Source organism: Trachemys scripta, chromosome 19 (genome assembly GCF_013100865.1).
Source record: "Trachemys scripta elegans isolate TJP31775 chromosome 19, CAS_Tse_1.0, whole genome shotgun sequence".
In the NCBI taxonomy this organism is placed as follows: domain Eukaryota; kingdom Metazoa; phylum Chordata; order Testudines; family Emydidae; genus Trachemys; species Trachemys scripta.
This window is the reverse complement of record NC_048316.1, coordinates 13,992,212-14,007,297: the sequence shown is the minus strand read 5'-3', so window position 1 is coordinate 14,007,297 and position 15,086 is coordinate 13,992,212. Positions and strand designations below refer to the sequence as shown.

Sequence of the window (15,086 nt, the reverse complement as noted above, 5' to 3'; positions counted from 1 at the left end):
TGCTAGCCAATTGGAGGGCATAGAGAGACATAACAATCCCCTGCATTAACCATGGAACCCTCGGCCTAACTAATCCTTTTTTCCCACCAAACAACTTGGCTGCGAGTGAGGATGGGGTAGAGCTGGGACACGTGGCCCCAGTTCTGGCTTTGGAAGCCCCTCGCCACTCAGAGGGTTGTTTGGGATCCCGTGCTTTGGCACTGACAGCAGATTGCTACCAATGGCGCAGACACCCCAGTGCAGAGACTTAGCTTGCTCTCCTACCTTCCCGCTCTTGACGTTCTCCGCACAGGCTTTGACATACATGGGCATAGCCATGACCACCTCCAGCCACGCCTGCACAGTGCCCGCCTTCCAGTGGGACATGGGCGTGGTGCGGACCAGCTCCACCTGCTGCAGCCGGTCCATCTGTTCCTCCCCTTCAGACAAGCTGAGGCTTAGGCGGGTTGGGCTGGAAAGGCTGTCGGAATCTGGAACACAAAGCAAACGGTGGAAATGCGGCTGGGCTCCCTGCCCAAGGAGCTCACGGGGATCTAACACTTCAGTTCCAAAATCTCCCCGGATGGCTCTAGCTCCAGAAACCTGGCCCAGCTGCTGGAGACATAACATTTCATGGCTTAGGTTGATGCGAACACGTCACTGTTCTTGGAACCTGAAGAACCCTGGCCTGGCTAGCACTTCAGCTCTGCTAATATTACCTGTCTTACAACCCCCTGCCTCGTCATCAGCAGGGTTTGAGCCTCAGACCTTGAGTACCAAAGCCTTGAGCCAAAGCCGTAACTCCAGTAGCAGATAGCAATAGTAGGCTCTTACCCCTCATGTGGACCAGCCACTAAAGGGGGACACGACCCATTGTGCCACTAGCCGGTACTGGAAGGAAGTAGGAAGCATTGAGCGACAATGGCTGGGATTGAAAGCTCTCTTACCGTGACCTTGCCCTGAGCCAGTGTCTAATCAGGGCAGATCATCTTCCCACCCTCTTGGTGCAATTTCAGCCCTGGCCCCTTTACGGAAGATCTTCTTGCCCAGTGATGTCTCCATAGGGAGCCAGGCAGTGCACTGACATACTGACCGTTAACCTTTCCGTCTCCTCTTTAACTGGAATTACAGCACATCAGTCTCCTAAATAAAGACCTTATTGGAAACAAGTGTTGACTCTTGTGGCTGCAAGAGGTAAGAGCCAGATGGAGGAAAATGGGGCAACGGCACAGTCAGCCACCTGGTCGCCGGAATGAGTGGGCTTGTCCAGGATCTACTGCCCATCACTGATGCTGACTCTCGTGCCGGCACCTCCTTAGGTCACGAGAGGGGCTGGACACTTCCCCTGCCTGTTGAAACCAATGGGTGTTGTGGGCGTGCGGCATGTCTCAGCACCAGCCCCTTGGTTGGTCGGCAGCTGTTCTACTAGGTGAGATCGATGGGGACTTCCCTCTTGGACCTTCCTTACAAGGCTCCAGGCAAGCGTGGCCCACGCTTCCAGAGCAGTGGGGTCAGGGGCCTCCATCTCCCTCACCAGCCCCACTGCCACTTCTAGAAGGGGGCATTTTGCAGAGTTGACGCTAGTCCCGTTGTGGGAAGGGGAGAACGGGCAAGCCCCTGAGTCTGTTGGGTGCTCCAGAAGTGCAGGGCCGCAGGCTCTATTTGTGTGGCTTGCGGTGAAGGCTCAGCTTGCGTCCCCATCCCAGCAGAGGCAGGAGGAGCTGTGCTAAGCCCCTGGTCAGCTCCCCATCTCACTGCCAAGGGCGCAGCCAAATCCAAACGCTGCCGGAATGGGACCCAGGTTTGTTTACTTGACCGGGCTACCATACAGCCTCTTCCTCTCTCTGTTTGCAGGGAAACCCCAGGGCTCTTGGAAGGAGAGGAAAAGAACTGACTGGTTGGAAGGGAAATGCAAATGCTGCTTGTTGCAAGGAGACATATCGCCAACAGGCACAGACAGATCACGCACAAGGGATCACTCACGCAGTAGGGCATTAGCTGCCCATCCATCAAGCTGATTATCAGCTAGGAAAAGCTCCAGGCTGGGCTGAGCAGGCTTTCAGGACCTCTGAAACCCCAGGCGAGGCTGCAATTGGCATACCCTGGATGGCAGGGGAGGGTTTGATGCTCTGTGCATTGACTGGTGTTCTGGCCATAATCTTAGGCAAAGCAGATTGATGGGATACATGGGGGGAGGATAGATTGGCGGGGATGGGAGTCCCTAGGAATAACTCACAGGGGGTGTCCCCACAACCCATGGGCTAGGAATATGGCCTGCTTCTCAAAAATACCTTCCAGATCAATGCACAGCAATGAAGAAGAGAAAGAATGACCTTTACCAAGAGATGGGGGCATTCGCCTGCCCCTTTCCCCACCCCATCCCGTGCCTAGCTCAGCTCATCATACCCCCACGCTGGTTCGCTAGGCGCAGCTGCCCAGGTCCCTGTCGGAAGCACCTACACGTGGCTGGATGGGCATCCTGTATTTTTCACTCCTGGCCTCATCCCGCAAGGCTGAGCACCTGCTATCTGGCTGACGTTGGCTGGAGCTGTGGGACCAGCCTCACGCCAACCGCACGGTTGCATCCCTCCACCTCCCTGCATGGCAGTTGCCAAACCTGAGGCACTTCGGGGTGCCTTTCATACCCCCTGTGCAGAGAGGGCGTACAAACCTCTGCCCCATGCAAATCAAACTGCAGGCCTCACAACAGGGCTCAGGCAGGCTGCCAGTGTTGCATGGGCTCTGTGCCGGCTCCTCTGTACAGAGCTGAATTTCAGTTGTCATTACTGTGGCTTTAAATCCGTAGCAGGAAGCCCAGCAGGCCGAGGTTGTAGGCAGAAGCTCTGCAGTGATGCAGCAGACAGCACTAAGCGCTGCTTTAGGTATCAGCTTCAAAGTTGCTTTGTTTTCAAAGTTCCTTGTTCCCTGATAGGGGACAACAGTTCTCTCTTACCGTGTGATTCTTCATGATGCACTTAACTAGTTTAACTGCATTTCCAAGTGCAGTGTTGTTCCTCGGTGTGCAAATTGGACGTGTTCCTTTGCCTTTCCTCCAGCTTTCAGCTGGGTCTTCTTTGTCCTTCCTATAATGAGCTGAGGGGAACACTTAAAATCCCTTTCTCCTCTTCTTTAAAAGTGTTCAATAAATCACCAAAAGAAAGGGACATGCTTTGTGTTGCTACATAGGATTGGCATGCAGCACACAAGGTGGAAGTGACAGGGTGGCCTGTGTATTTCCCCAATAGCTATCAGGTGGGCTGTGAGCACGAGCTGGCCACTGAATATGATGCACAGGTGTTGTGTGTGAGCACTAATACAGCCAGTGCAGAGGGGAAGTGGCTTCGAAGAGCGAGTGCATTGCAAACTCTCAGCTTGGACCTTCTGCCTATGGGTAAGTTTACAGTGTGATGTTTTGGACCCTGATCCTGTAAGTGGGTGGATTCCTGCACCTATGCAAAGCTCTGTTGAAGTCAGTGGGCTTCTGTGGGGAGCAGCTGGCAAGTTCGGGGCCTGGTTTGAATCAATGGCTTCAATGCCTTTGCTGTCTCCTTGATTCATTTGTTCGACAAATAGTAAAGGCCTGGGTATCAGCAATAGTTGTGTCTGCATTTGCACATTGGCACACCCTGCCGCTCTCAATGCAACCTGGGTTTTTCAGTATTCTACACAACGCTGGGCAAAAACTCCCGTCGTTGCATTGCTGTCCCTGGTCTCTTTAAATCTGGGCTGCCTGTAGGCCTGGATAGATGATCGGGGAAGAAGAGCAGGAAGCACTCTGTGGCTTGAACTCCCTACAACCATTCCACAGGGAGCTGGGTCTGCTCTACATTTGCAGGTACGTGCCATTCTTTTAATTAAAGGTTCATTACGATGATGAGTAGTAATAAAAGTCAGCTCTCAATGACAGGAGGAATCGTCAGAACTGGTGGCTCTGTGAAAATGAGCGATTACAGTGGTGCTAACTCCAGGCATTCAAAAGGTCATGAATCAGAATGCCAAAAGCATGAGATTCACTGGAAAATCAGCAGCTTTAAGAAAAATGGGGCTTCTTTTTCTTTGCCTTGTGTTGAGCCTTTAAGGGGGCACTCAGGTCACCTTTGCAAATTCTTCTGTGAAATCATGTAGGGAGTTTCTAGCCTTTTTAAAAAAAAATATGGAAAGCTAAGATTCTTCTCTAATCATGTCAGGAGCTGGGACTCTTTTTAAAAAAAGGACCAGATACTGTAGGAGTGGGCAACACTATGTCATTTAGGAAAAAGCTTCAGCCCACATTTGCAAAATAAACCACATGGTTGCAAAAAGGGAAAAGTGCTGAGTTTATTACCTGTAAAGTTATTGCTTTGGTGTTGGCTTTTGTCAATGAAAGAGTCGTACTTTCCCCCCTAAAACTAAAGTTTGGTAGCAGTTTCAGGGTAAAGAATACATTGTGATCTTTGAAAAACAGGCTTTGATCCTGTAAATATGCATGGGCTTAATTTACTTCAGTGCTACTGCTCATGTGCTTCAAGTTGAGCATATGCATAAATATTTATAGGACTGTAGTTGCTGAAACTCATATAGGGGTAAGGTGACCAGATGTCCTGTTTTTAATGGGACAGTCCCGTTTTTTGAGACTTTTTCTTATATAGGCGCCTATTACCCCCCACCCCCATCCTGTTTTTTCACAGTTGCTGTCTGGTAACCCTAGATATAGGTGCAGAACCTGCATTAATCTTTAAGCATGTGAATAGTTGCATTGATTTCAATGGGTCTATTTATGGCAGTAAAGTTAAGCATATGTTTAAGTATATTCAGGACTGGGACCACAACCTATAATTCTGAATAACGGGAAAGATACTGAACCATTATTTGTGACTTGATCTGTTTTTTAAATAAAGGGAACACTTTTTTGCAAACAAAAAATGGTAATGAAAATGTCTTTGTTGTTGGTTGAAACTTTGATCAATTTTTCATCAAGATGTGGAAAATTGTTTCCTGTCCTGTACTTGTTCAAAAAAGCCGGACTGATTTATTTTTGTGACAAATGCCCCCTGCTTTTTCTTCTGTCAAAAGTTCAACAAAAAACATCAGTGTTTTGAAATTGAGAAAATTTGGCTGGTTATGTTTGACACGTTATTTGCTTTTGTCGTGTGCTTTTGTGTTAGTAGTGCAAGGAATGTAGAGTTGGTGTGAATTTGATTAGCTGTTCAGGGAGGTGTTTTTGCTGCAAGGGTGTGAATTCCCTGTAACACATCCACAGTGGTTGTCTGCTGCTTTGCCTTGGCAGAGCTACTAATAAGATATATCCAGGAAAACAGGACGAGCTGTCTGTGAATATAACACTTCTGGGTGCCCTTTAAACAACCTCTCACCTGCACCAGTGGTGGCAAAATCCACCGGGGAGAGGTCTGGCTGAGAATGTATTGCTTGTTATACTAATCCAATCAAGAAATAGAAACAATGCCATATAACCTGACAAATGCATCTCAGATTATTAATTTTATTTGATGTCTTCCAATGGGTCCCCATTAAGGTTGCTAACCGTCTAATCACTCACGTCCAAACACCTTTGCCCTGCTCCCCCCAGGCCCTACCCCTGACCTGCCCCTTCTCCCCGGCCCTGCCCCACTCCCTCCATCACTCACTCTCCCCCACCCTCACTCACTTTCACTGGGCTGGGGCAAGGTGTGGGCTCTGGGCTGGGGCTAAGGGGTTTGGCGTGTGGGAGAGGGTTCTGGGCTCAGCCTGGGGCAGGGGTGCAGGAGGGGGTGTGGGGTGCAAGCTCTGGGAGGGAGTTTGGGTGCTGGAGGGGGCTCAGGGTTGGGGCAGGGGATTGGGGTGTGGGAGGGAGTGTGGGGTGCAGGCTCTGGCCAGGAGGTGCTTACCTCAAGGTCGGCGGCACAGCAGGACTAAGGCAGGCTCCCTGCCTCACCTGGCCCCGTGCTACTCCTGGAAGTGGCCGGCACGTCCCTGCCGGCCCTGTGGGCAGCAAGGGGCTCCGTGTGCTGCCCAGGCCCGCAAGCACCACCTCTGCAGCTCCCATTGGCCGCAGTTCCCGGCCAATGGGAGCTGTGGAGTCTGTGCTTGGGGCAGGGGCAGCACGCGGAGACTCCCTGCCCCCCACCAGGGCTGCAGGGATGTGCTGGCCACTTCTGGGAGCAGCACGGGGCCACGGCAGGCAGGGAGCTGGACTTTTAGCGCCTAAAATCTCTCAGTTTGGCTTCAATAGCCTCAGGGAGATAGAGCCCGATTCCATAAGACTCCTGGAGAAACCGAGAGGGTTGGCAACCCAAGTCCTCAGAAATGAGCTGCAGACTAAGTAGGGTTGCTAACTTTCTAATTGCACAAAACCGAACACCCCTGCCCTGCCCTTTCCCCGAGACTCCACCCCCGCTTGCTCCATTTCCCCCCCCCCGTCTCTCCCACCCTCAGTCACTTTCACCAGGCTAGGTAGGGGGTTGGGGTGCGGGGGGGGGGTGAGGGCTCCGGCTGGGGATGTGGGCTCTGGGGTGAAGTTGGGGATGAGGGGTTTGAGGTGTGGGAGAGAGCTGGGGCAGGGTATTGGGGGTGGGCTCTGGGAGGGAGTTTGGGTGCGGGAGGTGTGTCCGGGCTGGGGCAGGGGGTTGGGGTGCGGGAAGGGGTTTGGTGTGCGGGGTCCCAGTGGCACTTACCACGGCTCCCAGGAAGTGGCCGCCAGGTCCCTGCAGCCTCTAGATGCATGGGTGGCCAGGGAGGCTCTGCGTGCTGCCCTCCCGCCTACAGACACCTCCCCCACAGCTCCCATTGGTCACGGTTGCGAGCCAATGAGAGCTGCGGAGTCGGCCCTCGGGGTAGGGGCAGTGTGCAGAGCCCCCCTGCACTAGAGGCCGCAGAGACCTGGTGGTGGCTTCTGGGCACTGCAGGGAGCCTGCCTTAGCCCCAGGCCCCCGCTGCGCTGCTGACCGGACTTTTAACGGCAGTGTTGACCAGATACCTGGCAATCCTAGGACTAAGAATTATTCAGAGAGTCGGAATGCCACTTGAGTCTTAAAGTGGTGCGTAGGCCTGATCTTAGATCTCTGCAGGGTGAATTTCACCTAGAGTACTGGGTATTTAATTCTAAACAGCAGATTAGGGTTTGAGAGAATCACAAGCCGCTCGCAGGCAATTCGCAAAAAAGGCTAAACTCCCGGAATGAGTTACTGCTAAATATTCCCTTAGCTCTCCTCCGCGTGCTTCCGCATTCTGACCGTGTTTCTATCAGAGCCAGCCACAGTCTCAGAAAGAGGGCGGCCTAGTCACTAACACACAGCAGTGGGAAGATGTATTGATCTAGCTGGGATGCCTTTGTATATTGTTGCCTCCGGGACTGGAAACTAAAAGCACCATTAGCCTGACCCTGCAAACACTTACACGTTGACTTCAATGGGCCCACTTACGTGACCCAAGTTAAACATGCGTGTGCAGCACTGATCCCGTGTTGTCATCCACGCGGGGAGACTACTGTACCTGCACAGAGCCCTGTCTGCTCACTCGGGTCAAAATGCAGGATCAGGGCATAAGCTTTTTCAGGATCAGGGCCTAAAATACACAGGAAGCTATTGTAGAGTATTTCTGGTCTAGCCCAAATAGGAGGTAAAAAGAGTCAGGAGAAATGTTTATACCCAAGGGGGGTTGGGGTAAGTGCAGATAAACCACAGAACTTTCCAATGCTTCAGTCAGGCTATGAGAGTTGCTCACAGCAACTTTCTGCTGACAGATGTGGTGATTGTTAAACCTCACCATGCTGGTGATTTTTAGTCATTTAGAAGCACCCAAAGCAATGATGCCAGGCGATGGGGTGAGCTTTTTTTAAACTCTTCCTCATTTTGTAAACTCTCTTCTGAGTAATGTGATGGCCAAAATAATCTCCAGCTGATAAAACTTTATACAGCTTTCCTCTTAGTCTGTGATCAAAGCGATAAACTCTAGAAATAACGAAGCTGCATCCTACTGGAAGTGCTGACACCGCCTTACCGTGGCGTTCCGAGCCAAAATGCCCCGATAGACAGTAATTTATCTATTAACAAGCTTTTAAAATGCAAATGTTCTACTGGTATTTTAATGCTTTGTATTATCATAAAAGAAGGTCTTTATTTCTGTTTTCCATCAAGTCCCAAAAGCCAATGGCCTGTAATCATGACTGCATTACATCCCGGGAGATGCAAAGGCGAGGGAATGCATATGTGCAATAAACATTTTCTTAAGACACAAAATATATGCTTGAGTGCCCTAATGAGATTAGTGGCTGTCTGGGTAGATGATGCTGTTGGACGGTTCAGCTCAGCAGGATGGCCTCAAGCTACGTCTCTCTGGTTTTTCTATAGCATTCATCACCATAGTATCTAAGTGCTGTAACTACACCTCTACCCCACGATAACACGGTCGTGGGGAGCCAAAAATCCCTACCGTGTTATAGCTGAAACCCCATTATATCGGGGTAGGGGCGGCAGGGCTCTGGCGGTGATTTAAAGAGCTCCGGGCTCCAGCCACTGCGGGGAACCCGGGCCCTTTAAATCGCCGGCGAGCCCCGCTGCCGCAGCCCCGGGGTAGCGGCGGCAGGGTTCCAGCGGGATTTAAAGGGCCTGGGGCTCTCCACAGCAGCTGGAGCCCCGGACCCTTGAAAGCGCTCCCAGAGTCCCGCTGCTACCGTGCTATACGCAAACCCGGGTTCTATCAAGTCACGTTATTGCGGGGTAGAGGTGTATCACCAAAGGGCCACAGACTGAATTGAATTGAGCATCCTGATTAGGAATAAGAATGGCCACACTGGGTCAGACCAAAGGTCCATCTAGCCCAGTGTCCTGTCTTCCGACAGTGGCCAATGCCAGGTGCCCCAGAGGGAATGAACGGGAATCATCATGTGAGCCATCCCCTGTCGCCCAGTCCCAGCTTCTGAAACATTACTGTAAACCAGAGACAGAACTTCACCCTCAGTTAGGAGCTTGGGTCCAAACTTCAAGGCTGGGGTGTTTGGATCACTGGTCTGACTTAGGGTTGGAGCCATCCTTCCCTTTTAAGCAGCCATAAAGTGCACTCCTATCCTCTATAGCAGAGATGGGCAAACTGTGGCCCCCCGGCCACATCCGGCCTGCAGGACCGTCTTGCCCGGTCCTTGAGCTCCTGGCCGGGGAGACTAGCCCCCAGCCCCTCCCCTGCTCTCCCCCCTCCCCCACAGCCATGCCGCCGTGCGGGCAGGGCTCTGGGCGGCGCGGCACGGTTGCCAGACATGCTGCTCCGAGCAGCATGATAAGGGGGCTCGGGGGGTGGTGGATAAGGGGTGGCGGTGGATAAGGGGTGGTGGGTCCTGGGACGCAGTCAGGGGACAGGGGACGGTTGGATGGGGCGGAGGTTCTGGGGGATGGTCGGGGACGGGTGGGAGGTTGGATAAGCGTGGGAGTCCCCAGGGGACCTGTTCAGGGGCTGGGGGTGTGGATAGGTGTCAGGGGATGGGGAATGGGGGGGTTGAATAGGCATGGGTCCCGGGGGGCCTGTCAAGGGGCAGGGGTATGGATAGGGGTCAGAGCAGTCAGAGGGACTGGGAGCAGGGGGGTTGGATAGGGGGTGGGGTCCCGGGGGCGGTTAGGGGCGGGGGGTCCTGGGAGGAGATGGTTAGGGGACAAGGAGCAGGGGGGATTGGATGGGTCAGGAGTTCTGAGGGGGCAGTCAGGGGGCGGGAAGTGGAAGGGGTCGGATAGGGGTTGGGGGCTAGGCTGTTTAGGGAGGCACAGCCTTCCCTACCCAGCCCTCCATAGTTTTCCAACCCCAATGTTGCCCTCAGGCCAAAAAGTTTGCCCATCCCTGCTCTATGGCATATACTTATAGCTGGCTTTAGCCCACCACCATTGAGTGCCTGACGGTGCTAGGGGAGGTGCAAGCCGCCGCCTGGCCCCTGCACCGGACTCAGTAGCAGTGCATGGTGGAATTCCCCACCCCACGCTGCCCGGTAGGTTTAGAAGTTGAGCAGACCTTATGCGTGCATGGGCATGGATACAGAGACTCTTAAGTCTAGGCAAGCAGCTTTCGTTAGCAGTTGTAGAGGTCGGGGGTGAGTATGTTCAGGATGGTGAAGGAAAAAAAAGTGGCCTTATGGTTAAAATAGGGAATTGAAAATAGGAGATCTGGGCTCTGACTCTTGGCTCTGATGCTCACTTGGGTCAGGCGCGTCACTTTGCTGTGCCTCAGTTTCCCCACTGGAAAAATGTGGAAATACCACTTATCTACTTCCAAGGCATGAGACTCAGTTCATTAACATCTGTGCCACACTTTGCGATGGGATGTAAGAGGATGAAACTTAAGTGTATTGTTTGTTTGTTTTTGTTTATCAACAATGCTGGGTGAAATGATGCTAGAAGTGAGGAAGGGGGTGTAGTAAAAGAGCAGCAGATGTGCATTATGGTTAATAATACCGGGAAAATGGTGACGAAAAAAAGTGGGGAGAATTTCCTCCAGAACGCCATTGCAGCTGCCCATTCCAGCCACTTGATTCAGAATTTCTGTTGGAGTGAAATTCGCCCCTATGCAGAGGACTGTGACAAACGGTGCACAGCCTTTAAGTCTCAATCACTCCTCAAACCAGCGTCTAAGTGGGACTTGAGTGGTGCAGGGGCTAATCTTTGCCACGTAAGTAAAGAACTACGTATGGGAAGATTCCACGCGTTCCGTGCTGATCTTGCTTACACCAGTGTGTAGCTGATGTCAGAAAAGGCCCGGTGCGAGCTGCTCGGGGGTGGAGAATGGGGATAGTTCTTGGTCCGATCATTGTGGGGTTGCTGCGTAAACGGGAATTGGATAGACGCACACCGGAAAGCTGGCCAGATCTCAAGAGTGCGTTAAGTCTTTGTTTCAGAGCTAAATGCTCAGGCGTGTTGCGAGATTAGAAAGGTCTCTTTTCCCCCCATCTTGTGTGCGTGAGTCTTATTTTTTGTGACATGAGTCCATAGGCCCAGTATCGTCGATCTAGGTTGGGATGGGCAAATGGAAAAAAAACCTAGGAAAAGCAGCGTTTGTAAAGTCAGAGTGAAAACGTACCAGCCAGGCACTTGTCTACTCTTTAACAGGAGGAGGGGGATGATGACGGAGAGGGAAGAGAGTGCCATTTTACTCCTCAGAACAAGATCCTGGCCCCAGATGAGTTGGCTAGTAGAATTTTGAAGGGCTGAGGCCAGGTCAGCTATTAAAATAACCCAAACAAATTCTTGAACATGTTTCCTGGAGCGATAAAGATGCTCGGGTTTGGCTGAGCTGGGTTCATCACCGGGCAATGGAGAAAGAATAAAGGTGACTTTATGCCACCATTGTGGCCCCTAGATCTTGGGGACCAATCCAGTGTCAAGTGAACATTAGAGCAGCCCAAAGACTGCTCTAACTTATGTCTGGTTGCTCGTGGTGCCAAGTGGCCATTCTGGCAGCTCACAAGTGCAGAGGCACCTCAGACCAGGGCCCCTGGCATTCAGGGTTGCTGATGCAATGTCCATCCATAGTCCATGTTTTTTAAAAACACATTCACAACAAAATGTAACGTATTCCCCTGGATCAACTGCTTCCAAATAACACTTTATTTTCCGATGAAGCGTTTTAAAAGATGCAGACAAATGCCAGTCAAATTACAGGCATGTTTGGTGTCGAGAAGCCAGGTGAGCACAGCAGTTTGATCATTCACTCATTGAATCAAACCATTCCAGACCTTCTCACCCTCTTTCTCCTTTTCTCTCTTCTTCTTTACCTGGAAGCCGGATGCAGGATAACTGTGTGGGCAAGATCTAGGGGAAACAAAGTTCCATCAAGCATTACTTTCACACCCAGGCCCTGTTTTACTGTAGAACATTCTCTCATTCACCCTCTGCACTTGTTTACAGCAGAACAATTCCACTGGAGTCAGCAGTGGTGGTGTGCTAGATTTACATGGGGAAGTAGGCGGTAATTTTGATCCAGGTCTTTATGATCAATGGGTGACTTGAGCTGCTCCCTCACGCCCAGCTAATGCAATGCTTTTCTTCTGCGTGCCCACTCAGAACTCATCGCTAAAGACAACGCAACAGGCACTTTAACAAAGTCCAGCCAAACTTGGGCTAAAACTGGTAAAAATGAGTAAGAAATTGGATCGCTGACCAATCTGAATGATAGATCCAGTCCATCCCACCAGGGACCAGTGCCAGGATTATTCCTCAGCTGGTATAAATTGGCGTAGGTCCAGTGAAATCAGCAGAGCTATGCTGATTAAAAACAGCCGAGGTTCAGGCTCAATATATTTCCAAATTCTTAGTCCAGTGTCGTTTTAAATGTCCCCAGACATGGGTCGTCTACATTCTAATCAATCAATCAATCGTGCTAACAGGATGTTTTCCTGATAATCAGCCTTGTTTCCCTTTTCTTGGTTTCATCTCGTTACCTCCCTATGCACCGTGCTAAACAATTCCTCTCCCCGTTTGGGGTGTATCGATGCCCGTGGCTAGATCATCAGGCAGGACTGAACATGGGACCTCGGCATCTAAAAGCATAATCTGCTACTGCTTGAACTAAAGGAGCAGGTGCATTCGCTTAGAGATAGCAGCTGTTTACTTGATTCAGCCACGAGAGGGATACAGAGAGCCATGCTGGTCGTGCGGGTTACATTGATCCCTTTCACATGACTGTCTTGTCCCCTGTAGGTTCCCAGACCTAAGAGAAATCTCTCTGCCCTGACGTATCACATGTTGATATGAATCAGGAAGCACCTGAAACTGACAACCTCTCGTGGCAACTTGGGAGGAGCCCAAGGGCTGTGCCTGATTTGCATATCAATTTGCATAATACATTCAGCTGCTGTGTTCCACGGTAACCTTTGATGAATTTATTTCTCCATACTTGGCTGGACTGGCTCGTCCCTTGGTTAGATGAATAGGAATAGTTTGGGTGTTTGAGTTTGTTAACCTGCCATTGGTTATCCCTCTCTTCAGCCAGTGGTTATGCAGCTGTGGGACAGGTTTTATGACAATCAGCTCTGTCAGGCCTCCCGGCTGCACTTTGCGCATCTCTGACCAGCACCGCACAGGGCAGCATCGGGATTGGAAGCGCGGGGCCAAATACGAAGAAGTTTGTGAGTAATAAGCAACAGAGTCCTGTGGCACCTTAAAGACTAACAGATGTATTGGAGCATAAGCTTTCGTGGGTGAATACCCACTTCGTCAGATGCACGTCTGATTTGTGAGTAATGCCAACCCTTACAGTAAACGGCTTATTGTGTGGGTTTTCATTGGCCGAGCACGGTGCTCAGATGCTTTAGGCAAATGCTCATGCCCTTCTACAGAAGGGCAATGTCCCATCCAGGATCTTCCGAGTGTTGCTTTTGCAGGCAGTGCTGCTGTTGGCTCCTTGCGTCTTGCAAAATAAAGTAGCTCTGGGGATGGCGCAAATCGTAGCTCTTCACCCAAGGCTGCTAAGTTTTGCTGTTCACCTGCTACCTTAGACGATCAATGCACTCAGTTGCTTTCATTGATATTGAAGCCCTTTTCCATGCCAAAAGCCACAGCATTTCCCAGGTTGTCCCCGTTGCTCAAAGTCATTACCACCGCGGGATTAGTTTCTTGAGCAACGAACGTGGGATCACTTGTGGAGCTGTAAAAATAACAAGTGTTTGGCACTAATGCTTTTGTGATTCAGTTTAAGACGCAGGTTCCTTTGCTAGTAGACGTGGGCCTAATCCGGATCCAAAGCTCAAGAGACGTTGGATATTCCAGGCTTTAGTTTATTCTGTTGTAGAGATGGACACAACCATCAACTTCAGCTCAGTGGATTGCACTTGTATACCATGATGTCAGGGGTGTGAAAAATACCGGGAGAGACCAGACAGGTGGTCCAGTCCTGAATCTGAACAGCACCAGAGTTTGGATGTTAAACCAGGCCGCCGATTTTAATAATACTGACTGCATGATTTGATAGGGGAAGAAGGCACCATACAGTTTAGATCATGCCGCAATCATACACATTGTATTGGTTTGCTGTCTGTGTACTTCTGGTACTGCTGCCCATTACCTCAGAGGATATTGGCTTCATGAGCTGCATTTGACAATGTCATTGTTAGTCATGGGATCCTACTGGCTTCACTAGCTGAGGTCCCAGGAGCAGCTCTGTTATGTTTGAGCAATATCCTTGCACACTGTTGTCTACAGGCCTATCACATCAGAGAGCACGCAGCTCCATCCTGGTGTGGCCTGAGATCAGTCCCTAGGTCCCATATTCCGCAGTGTCCCAATACTGCCCGTAGCATTACATGACTCAGTGCCGCTATCCAGGTTTTCTGCAGACACGTTGGTGTAAAGGATTCTTTGTTGATAACCCGTGGAAAAGCTGGGGCAATATTAAAACAGTCAATCACTGTTAATTCCCCGATGAATTCTTGGGATCTCTCCACCTTTCATTTCAGCAGGGTGAGTCTGACTCCCGTCAGCATGTGTCAAAAGGTTGAGATTGGCCTTGCTTTTAATTGACCTTTCCAGGTCTAAGAACATCCAGACTCTACTGAAATCTCTGCACTGGCCTAGTTGCTTCATGCATATGGTAGGTTTTGACACCATAAGGCAACTATATGTTGTACAGAGTATTTTTGCAAACTGTACCATGGAGTTATATAGCACGATTGGAGAGATGCATAACAGCTGGAGAAGCATGAAATTAAGTGGTATAGACAAGGAGAAAAATGTCTCCTTGGCCAAGATGTGAAATAAAACAGTCAATGAGGTGGAGGTTGGAGCTGGGTGAATAATAGATTTTTTTGGTTCAGGGGAAATTTTGAAAAATAAATTAAAAGAATTCTTGGCTGAAATAAAACATTTTATTTGACCTGAAATGTTTAGATTTTGAGCATTTCTTTATACATTTTTAATTTTTTTTTATAAAGAAAATTAAAGAAACTTTCAAAACGAAAAGTCCCATCAAACCAAGAAGTCAAAATGTTTCATTTAAAAAATGTTGAAACAAAATAGGACTTTTTTAAAATGTTTTTTTCCCTGACTGAAACAATTAGGTGAAATCAACACAAATTGGTTTGTGTCACCAAATCTGCATTTTTCAAAGAAAAAAAAGTGTAGGTTGAAATATTTCACCCAGCTCTAGGGGAAAGATCTAGGAAA

General features: G+C 50.1%; 1 protein-coding gene across 7 annotated transcripts in view; it reads right to left on the bottom strand.

The window, feature by feature from the left end:
• Positions 1 to 15,086, bottom strand: part of KAZN (kazrin, periplakin interacting protein) — a 745,023-nt gene that overhangs the window by 26,160 nt on the left and 703,777 nt on the right. For 6 of the 7 annotated variants that reach the window (XM_034753335.1, XM_034753338.1, XM_034753336.1 and 3 more), the window contains one exon: positions 265 to 470. In XM_034753335.1, the coding sequence (XP_034609226.1) occupies positions 265 to 470 (206 nt within the window). Of the gene's footprint in view, positions 1 to 264; positions 471 to 11,581; positions 11,739 to 15,086 lie in introns of those variants that run through there. The other variant, XM_034753341.1, reaches the window with a different exon arrangement.